The sequence below is a fragment of the Podarcis filfolensis genome (genome assembly GCF_964270895.1).
Source record: "Podarcis filfolensis genome assembly, chromosome: 10".
In the NCBI taxonomy this organism is placed as follows: domain Eukaryota; kingdom Metazoa; phylum Chordata; class Lepidosauria; order Squamata; family Lacertidae; genus Podarcis; species Podarcis filfolensis.
Window position 1 is genome coordinate 22,801,263 of NC_139612.1, and position 10,537 is coordinate 22,811,799.

Consider the following 10,537-nt stretch of genomic DNA (forward strand, 5'->3'; position numbering starts at 1 on the left):
TTGCCATTTTTAAAAAGATTTCATACCACTTGATTATGTTAAATAGGAATGTTTGAAATTTAGACTGAATTACATCAAAATGCCACTGTAGCAGCTATTCTTTCCCATAACTAATCTCAATCCCTTCTGGTGGGTGGTTTTTATGTGTAACAGTGACAGGATATATTACTGGAGCTGTTTAGAGAGCCCTGGAATAAAGAAATCCTAAAGACATACAAGAGCAGAACACAAGTGTGTGATATATTAATAGGAAAAATGAGTATTTTAAGGTCAGCGGCATTTCCTACGCAGCTGAAGAGCCAAGCAAGAAAAGACATCTAGCTACATCCTGAAATCTACCTTTGCACAAATTTGTATAGTCGTAAAGAGGTTTCTGTGTTAACCCTTTCTTTATAACCCATTTCTAGTCATTATATGATTAATTACAATAGACTGTACAGCAGCTGAATCTGGAAATCTAAATGACTGAACACAACACTTTTAGCACTGACTCATACATTCCTTGTGCACCTGAGTAATTTGATGCAGACTCTCTTTTTTTAAAAAAAAAGATATTTATTGAGATTTTACAAAAACATAAGTTTACAAAATAGAAAAAAGTCACATAGAAAGAAAAAGATACAAAAAAGAAGACATAGAAAAATACATAAAAAAGAAAAAAGAATAAAAATACAAAAAAACAAAAAACAAATAGATAACAAAGAATTAAAAACAAATCCGTTTTTAGTAACTTTAAACTCATTAGCTTGTTTCCTTGACCTCCTCACACCTCCCCTTTTTGTATTCCCATTTAAATAGTCAGATCAGCAAATCCTTACCCTCTTTCGTTTATCTTAACTCTATATCTTAACATATTATAACTCTATATTTTCATCCATTTATCAATTCATTTTTGCATATTCTTATTAACTTTGTTGCTAATGCCACTTATTTTCAATCCAACATCATTTTAACATTCATTAATTTTACAGTGTTTCTGAAGATAGTCTTTAAATTTCTTCCAGTCTTCTTCCACCAACTGTTCTCCCAGGTCTCGGATTCTGCCAGTCATTTCCGCCAATTCCATATAATCCATCACCTTCATCTGCCACTCTTCCAGGGTGGGTAACTCTTATGTCTTCGAATACTTTGCAATAAGTATTCTTGCTGCTGTTGTAGCATACATAAAGAAAGTTCTATCCTTCTTTGGCACCAATTGGCCGACTATGCCCAGGAGAAAGGCCTCTGGTTTCTTCAGGAAGGTATATTTAAATACCTTTTTCATTTCATTATAGATCATCTCCCAGAAAGCCTTAATCTTTGGGCACGTCCACCAAAGGTGAAAGAATGTACCTTCATTTTCTTTGCATTTCCAACATTTATTATCGGGCAAATGATAGATTTTTGCAAGCTTGACTGGTGTCATGTACCACCTGTATATCATTTTCATAATATTCTCTCTTAAGGCATTACATGCCGTAAATTTCATACCGGTGGTCCACAACTGTTCCCAGTCAGCAAACATAATGTTGTGACCAATATCTTGTGCCCATTTGATCATAGCAGATTTAACCGTTTCATCCTGCGTATTCCATTTTAACAGCAAGTTATACATTCTTGAAAGTATCTTAGTTTTGGGATCTAACAGTTCTGTTTCCAATTTTGATTTTTCCACCTGGAAGCCAATTTTTTTATCCAAATTATAGGCCTCTCTTATTTGATAATAATGAAGCCAGTCTCGCACTTTATCTTTTAATTTCTCAAAACTCTGCAATTTCAATTTGTCAATTTGATGCAGACTCTCATTCCATGGAATGCCAAGTCTGCACTATCAGTACAACATTATGAGCTGCCTTCCTAGAATGGTTTGTTGGGGCAGGACCATCGCCTAATAAGAGCCACAGCTCAGTGGTAGAGCATCTGGTTTGTGTGAGGAAATACCCAGAATTTCTGGATTGAGACTCCAGTCTGAAATCTTGGAAAGCTGTTTTCAGCCAGTGTGAACAATACTGAACTGAAGGAACCCAGTGCTCTGACCCATTATAAGGCACCTTCTTATCTTCCACCCTAAAGCATTAATCCTAGGAAAGCTGGCCAGTCGCCACCAACAACATCCAGAAGCTACAGATGAGAACGTCATTCCCAGGAGCTTCAGGGTATTAGTGCCCATGCACTAGCTGATTTGGGAAAGGATTGAGGTATTATGGGAATATACAAAGTTGCTTCATGGTAGCTCAGGCTTTTGGTTTATTTAGCTCAGTTTTGTTTACACTAGGGACAGGAGACCTTTAGCCCTCAAAATCTTGGCGTACTCCAACTCCCATCAGCCCTAACTCATCAGAGATTATGGGAGTTGTAGTCCAATGATTTCTGGAGGGTCTCAAGTTCCCTATTCCTGGTGACCTGGTCTACACTGACTGTGGATCTTCAGGCAGGAGTCTTTCCCAATTCTACATGGACATGATATGGATTTAACGTGGGACCTTTTACATGCAAATTATGTGTTCTTGTACTGAGCTCTACCTATCCCCATGCCTTATTTTGGAGGGAATTAGCTCTGCATATGTTATTCCAATGCTCTGAATGTATATGTGTGTTCTTCAAAGCCCTCTCGTACCTTAACTCACATAAGGGACTGATGGGCCTGTCCTCTAGGAATTCATCTTACCTATCCATTTTTTAAAGTCATTTGAGCTACTGGCCATCAACCCATCTTCTGACAACAAGTTTTACATTATGTGAAGACATACATCCTTGTTCTGAACTGACCGCTAATCAGTTTCACTGGCTTTTTGAGAGAGGAAGAGAACAATTTTTGTTAGCTCACCTCATGCTCCTAATACACACAACTGCACATTGTACATAAACTTCAGATATATATTGATGTGGGGCAACGACATTGTTGCAGGGTGCAATGATTCCCCCCAACACACCCACACACACAAAAGGCTTTTGTGCACCCAGTGCAATAGAGCCACACACGGAGACCTGCTCCTGCACAGAGACTGTGTTAGTTGGATTGAGTCATTTGCTTTGAAGTGGTGGCGCTGAGTTCTGTCCATCACTACAAAAAATTAGCAGAGAGAATACTTGTCTGCTTAAGTGATACACACCAGGCAATTAGAAGTCCTATGCATATCAATGTGTTAATTGTGCATCACTATCATCAGCAAATACAAGAGATATTCAGGTTATGTTTAATACTGAAGCAGCTCAGTCCACTGTCCATTCATTCCACAAAGCACAGGTGAATGATGTGCAATACTGCCACTTCATGGAGTGCCCCCTGTATCATTATAGCAAAGATCCATGAGACTAAAAACGCAGACTATAAGAAGTCATAATAACTGATGATAGCTCAGAAGTATGTATGGTACTATTGTACTTTAATATAACACTCACACACTGAAATATTTAAAAATGTGTAGATTTAAAATAATAAAGAAAATCCTTTTTTTACATTTTGCTTTGAATTTTTATGCTGAATTTTATTGAAGCACACTTTTAAAAATCAGTCATTTTAGTATCCATTTTTATCAAATTATAATCCTTTATCACTTAATAATAGAGGAGCAGAAGCTTTTTAAGCACATAACAACTGTGACATTTTGATGGAATTTAGTTGGTGTAATAATTTTATCAAATCATATATTTCTTTTCTTTCTCTCCCCCCTGAAATACCATTTATTAAAACATTATCTACCATTCCGAGCTATGGAACGGGAAGGAAAATGTCATCCTAAAAAGACCTGCCCCACCCCTGCTTGAAATCATGAGTCAATCACAACTTGCAGCACTAAGTACTGTGATATTCTGAGAAAGAATATGATTCCATATGAACATTAGCAGACTCGGAGTTTGGAAAATAACATCGCAGGGCAGCATGTCATTAGGTATGGACTCCGTACGAGACTTGTAGTGCTTTTAATTTCCAAAATACTATAGGTTCATCACTGGATTTGTTCTCACAACAGCCCTCTGGGGTAGCCTATAATTATATTCCCATTCCACTCCAGCAGGGTGCTAAAGTAGACAACATCCAGCCCATCAGCCAAACTCACATGGCTGGAACGTTCCCATCCACCTGTATTGTGAGAGCGCACTGGGCCAAAGAGAGCAAACAAAATGTGTTATGCCCTGTTTCTGCAGCACAACGAACAGGTTTGGCAGGAGCAATTCTGGTTCATTTACTGGATAAATACTTCCAGAGCTGTCCACGGGAAACATTTTGGGAAGAAGCCCTGGAGCATGAAAGCATAACAGAAATTTAGGCTACCTAATTGTCCCTGCATTCAAGCACAAAAAAGACCTTCCCAAATCTTGGTTGAAAGCATTCTATGAGATGTAAGAATCATTAATAATAAGGATCATGTTGGCAAGGAGAGCTTGTGCCAGTGATGAACCCCAAGAGCTCTTGCCTCTCAGGCAAAGCACCTATCTAGGCCAACTAGCCAAATACATATTTGCATGCAACAGTGAACATTTACACATTAACGGATGCTGCATGGACACTTGGATGTGCTGATAGCACAACTGCTCTTTCCGGACATCCATGGTGTTTCCCCAGTTACATTCTGATAAAAAGGATGACTGCAATAGCCTAGCGAAATCTGAAAAGGTGCATCTAATTTTTGAATACGCACTGGCACATAGGGGGATCACTGTATAGGTTGCAGTGTCTTGGTTACAAAGGCAAATAGCACTTTTCTTTCAGGATGCAGTCACAATGGGAAGTGCACTTTGCAGGGCCACAAAGCAATGCAGTTCTTCAAAATGGAAATTTGTTCTATGTATACTTTCCATTAAGGATCCTTGCTTGTTTGGCTAGGAGCCCCTGGTGGGGTGATGCTAGAAAGCTACCTTCCCAACACCAGTGTCACTGCCACTCGGCTAGGAAAGTGTTGGGCAGGTGCGTCAGCAAAGTCAATCTTGCACTTTCACTGATGCCCCCACTCCCAGCTCAGTCTTCGCTGCCACCTTGCCCCATCCTTGCAAATGGCTGGGCTCCAAATGCACTAGCCGCTCCTGGGCTTGTCAAGTCTTCTCAGCTATATTATCTATACAATCTATTTGAACTTTGCACCTCCTGAATCCTCACAATGCCCCTGTGATGTTGGTTAGGCAAAGTTGATAGTGACTTGGACAAGGCCGTCCATTAAGCTGAGAATGGATTAAATGATCTAGCTCATATTCGGTATTTTGTTAAGCTCAAACTAGATAGCTCAGTTGGTTAGAGCGTGGTGCTGATAATGTCAAGGTTACAGGTTTGATCCTCATAGGGGACAGCTGAATATTCCTGCATTGTAGGGGGTTGGACTGTATGATCCTCAGGGACCCTTCCAACTTGACAATTCTAGGATTCATACTGGCACGGCTATAAAATGAGAGTGTTACTCTGAATAGCTTTTGCATTGTTCAAACATAGAAAGAGGCCATTCAATTGAGATTACACTTGCTCCTTCTTACTAAACAACATCTTTTATCTGTGTGAACAAACTGCTTACAAGAAAGGTTACATTCAGACAGACAGTTGCTTTCCAGGAGGAAAACATTTGACTCGCCCTTCCCTCTTCTTTTAATGCACTAAAGGAATGCATAAATAAGTGTACGTAGTCCTCTGTAAAGAACAGGACTGTGAGTCAGAGCTCACTGCCCTAGAACGCACAAAGAAACATATTACCTGGTCTTTTCATAGGTGGTGAACTACTCCTGCAGAAAGCAGTGGCACATATTGCTCTGCTCCTGAAGGCATGCATATTAGACACAAATTCTGGATAGTAGGGAGTAACACTGCTTTGCGCAGGTACAGAAGCTGTGTGTGCGTACAAAGACCATGAAGAGGAATTAGAAGTGGAATGTATTGGGCATGTGCAAAAAAGTAATATAGCCACATAAAAGTGCCCACAGCCTATCACCCCATAGTATGAGGGGGAAGGGATTTGAAAACAGAAACTTGGATTTGTTACCTCTCCCAGTACGTTTTCGAGCACAATTCAAAGTGTTGGTGTTGACCTTTAAAGCCCTAAACGGCCCCGGCCCAGTATAACTGAAGGAGCGTCTCCACCCCCATCGTTCTGCCTGGACGCTGAGGTCCAGCGCTGAGGGCCTTCTGGCGGTTCCCTCACTACGAAAAGCAAAGCTACAGGGAACCAGGCAGAGGGCCTTCTCAGTAGTGGCGCCTGCCCTGTGGAACACCCTCCCATCATATGTCAAAGAGATAAACAACTACCTGAAATTTAGAAGACATCTGAAGGCAGCCCTGTTTAGGGAAGTTTTTAATGTGTGACATTTTAATGTATTTTTAATCTTTGTTGGAAGCCGCCCAGAGTGGCTGGGGAAACCCAGCCAGATGGGCGGGGTACAAATAAATTATTATTATTATTATTATTATTATTATTATTATTATTATTATTATTTATCTGTAGACTATGAATTTCTCTATCTCTCTCTTTTTCCTACTTGCATAGTAGACAAGCAAGACAAGACAAGTCCTGAATCACTTGTGATTGGCATTTGCTTGTTTAAACACAGTGAGAAGCCTCAGCCGTGAAAAGTGAAATAAGTCTTCAGTTGTGTTAAGATGTATCCATGTGTGATTTGTTTACCTCTAAATGAGACGGCACGTGGCAATATTGTCACTTTTCCATATGTCTCTTACGAACAATTTCAAGTTGGGAATGTTGTTTCATTTTGAGAGCTCTCGGTTGCTTACTCTTTCCTCGTGGAACTAATGACAGAACGCAGTTCTTCTTCTGCCATGTGTGCAAATATTCATGCATGGGATACAAAGGCTAGTTTTGGCAATTATTAGATTAGGGCTTTCCTTAACCATACACTAAGACTAAAATGCCGTTATTATCTGCGCTGTGATAGAAGATAGCCACTAGAATACGACGTCTTTTAACAAGAACAGGCTAACTTTGCATTATTTTCCATTATTCTTACTCTCTTTGTCATGGAATGGAGCCATGCTGTGCCATTCTGTTCTGGGTATCAGAGCATGAGCTTGATACACTGGAATTTGAATGCCTCATATTCTGAAATGGATAATGGTTGTACTTGATTTCTTTCACCTCTCGGTTTTTAGCATTTTGATAGGCAAGTGCCACTTCACCCCTAAGGATCTCTGTTGACCTTTAGCACAGTGGGGTAGTTTTAGTGATGGATTTATTCTTATGGTCTCTGCTATCCTGGGCGGAGGTGGTATATGAAAGCAAATGTCTTACATATTCACTGTAGCATTCTGAATATTTTGCAATTTGCTAATATTTCTGTCAGCTGCCACACGGAACTGGTAAAACAGTGTGCTCACAAAGTGAAAAGGATAGGCTGCCTTTATTTTACACCATCGGTGATTTAAAACACATCGTTAGAACTGCACTGCTAATTTTTCCCATGCTGACATTACAAATAACACTGAGTTAAAAAACGTAGCCATTTAAAAGAAACGACCAACAAACAAACAACCAGGAATATGTGGAACAGAGATGTAAAATTTCCAGAACAACAATGGGATGAACATTTGCCAGAGGTGTGTAGCAGGGCTGTGGGGTTAACCAATGTTTATAGGGAAAAACTGAAATATATGCAACACTTTATAAAATCTAGTTTACTGCTGTAAGAAAATTGTTCTGTTCAGTATATTTATAACATTTAGAAGCGTAAATGCTTTAATTTTATTCAAACAATAATTACAAATATGTCCATGGTTACTGACAGAATAGCAAGCTGCTGCACTTTTAAGACCGCAATCCTAAACAAACCTAGTCGAGAGTAAGCTCCGCTGAATACAGCGGGGCTTATTTCTGAGTAAACATGCCTGGGATTATGCTGCATGGTATCTTAGTTTTGGCAAGATGGTAAAATAGGAATAAAGCAACACTTGAAAATGGAAACCATCAACACTGTAAGTATTCAAAAGGAAGGTTTTTATTATCAGCTCCACAAAATGCAGGCTGGAATCGGAGAACATCACAGTTGGTTTTGCACACTCAATGAGGTTGTGTTTCTCAAATAGCAGCCCATTCTGCCTCATGGCCAAGCTTGTTTGAAACCGCATTAAAGGCTGTTTTTGATATGGTACCTCAGTCTGCCATTCAGAGGAAAGACAAACAAACACAGTGCGTGCTTAAGCTTTGGGCATGGTTAAAGCAATTATTTGAAATCTGGCCAGTATTTAGACCTCGGTATCGCCATACAGAAACTTGTGTTTTAGAGAAATGCTCAGAAAACAAACACTTCTATTATGTAATTAGGGAGTGGCGATACATTTGCTTCAATAAAACTGGAGAGTTAAGCATATTTAGTATTACTAAGCATATTTAGTAGTGAGTAAGCACCAATGAACTCAATGGAACTCGCTTCTGAGGAGATATGAATGGGATTGGGGCTGCAAGTGCCAGAATAACTGGACAAAATCACTAACCTGATGCCATATTTATTTATTTATTATTCATGGCTACAATCCTAACTCCCTCCAGCCAATAGGGAGTTTCAAGGCAGGGCAATGGAAGCCTTGGTATCCAGGGCACAGCAAAAAAACAAACCAACCCATTGCTCTTCTGTGTTTAGCCAGCAGGCTTCAAATGCAGCAGAACACCTGCCATTCTTCACCTCCCTAGCCCCTCATTAGGATTGCTCTGCATCCCAGCAAATCATATATCATTGGAAATACTAGCATAACTCACATTTATTTCTCTGATCAGAATCAGTGTCTGAAAGATTCATGGTTTCTGACTTTGAACTTTCACTTTGACCTTCTCATGGACTTCAGAAAATGGAAGGTTTGCATAAATTGAAACAAGTTCTTTTACATATTAGTTCCTCCCCCCTAACTTTTATCAGTTCCTTTCATTTGATACAAACGGTGGAATAATCTGAGCCGAGTGAGAAGCAAGACGTATCAGAGGTCATCTTGCCACCTTGTTGCATGGCAGATGGGACTCCTTAGACTTGAAGGGTTTCCGAACTCTGCCACATTCCAAAATACTACTCCATTAATGGATTCTAACGATGCTGCTTGTTTAGCATGCCAGACCAATGTAATAACTAATTCTATCCCCATTCAGGAAGGAAGGAAGGAAGAAGATTGGTTTCCTAATATGTGTTTATCAGTAGTTCCCAAGATTCTCATTTTCCCACTCAGGCTAGGGAGTAGCAAGGAACCCACCCACGCCCAATTGTTTTTCTTTCATTTCCTGGATTTGAACAATGTTCCCACCATCTGCCAGTTGTGGACACACAACCACATAGTGGAAGAGTTGGGCATGCAGGCAGGGGCGCAGGCAGCAGCAGGGTGACCAGGTGCCCCTCCTTCCAACTGGACCCTGCCACCCTGAGGCCACTGCCTCACCTAGATTCATACCTGCTGTTAGTGGTGTCCTTTGGTTGAGATGCATGGTTCTGTGGCACTCCCTCTCAGCTGAGATCAGACATTATTATTATTATTATTATTATTATTATTATTATTATTATAGCAGGTGCCTTTCCAGTTGAATGTCCAACAGCTAGTGAAGACTTCCTATCATTTCAGCAGGCATTTTAAGAATGTTTCCTGAGTTTATTGTATATTTCGAACCTTACTCAATGCTGCTTGCAGACTAAGATGTTGAAATGGTAAATAAATGATGTTTGCTCTGCTCCTAGCTCAGTGAGACAAGAAACAAAAACCGCCTAGAATTACTTCCATTTCCCCCACTGCTGCTGGCTTCATAGATTTTTTTTTTAAAAAAACCCAACCCAAATTATTTTAGGGGGACAACATAAAGGATTGGTCTAACATACGGGGTATGCATACATTTTTCTTCCGAATGCCTTATTACCTCAGGGGAAATCTGAGGGGTGGGAGCAGCAGGGGAAATCTATCTGCTGGTGGGCAGAGACAGATCTGATGATAGTTCTGGATTAACTAATCTGGAATAAAGAAGACTCTGCTTCAGTTTTCACCATGGCTGTCTCAGATAAGAATTCCCCGTCCTATGCAAGTCTACTCGGAAGTTAGTGGCACAGAGTTAGATAAGGTTACTCTCAAATAAAAAAAAAAAAACCAAGGGATTTTTAAAATGTACAATAGACCAATACAGTTACTGTTCTAGAAACCAAGTGAAAGTAATTCCTTTCTGACTTTAGTGGGCTACCCACACACATGCAGGGAGCCTGCCATTTCATTCTCAAGACAGCTGGAGGATGGGAATTCTTTTCTCAAAAAAATATAAAAACTTGGGAAAATATACCCCCCCTCCAAATCAAGAAAATGTTGCCCTTTCCAATTGTTCTGAAACAACATGAAAAGAACAATGGGAGCTGGGAGCGGAGCTGAGCTACAGATGACTCACCTGCGGTCTAAAGTATCCTGCTATTGTTGTCACCATGTCCAGGTTTATATTGTATGTTCAGTTCCAGCACCATTCCATCTCCTGCCAATGTTCCCTTTAACGAAAAGATAAAACAAAAATCTCTTTATTATGTTTCCTTCCAAGTTCTAGGGCCCGCTCGTGGTGTTTTGAATGTATTGGCAACGAAAAGCGCACATGCTGATTCTGAAGCTCAGATACTGCCT

The 10,537-nt window shown here is 40.0% G+C and overlaps 1 protein-coding gene across 1 annotated transcript in view; it reads right to left on the minus strand.

Annotated features, from left to right (window-relative positions):
• The window catches only part of LOC310743979 (uncharacterized protein), a 63,387-nt gene that overhangs the window by 27,361 nt on the left and 25,489 nt on the right, over positions 1 to 10,537 (minus strand). Inside the window, exon 4 of the mRNA XM_083574771.1 lies at positions 10,314 to 10,409. Within this exon, the coding sequence (XP_083430897.1) occupies positions 10,314 to 10,349 (36 nt within the window). The 5' untranslated portion in view covers positions 10,350 to 10,409. The remainder of the gene's footprint in view (positions 1 to 10,313; positions 10,410 to 10,537) is intronic.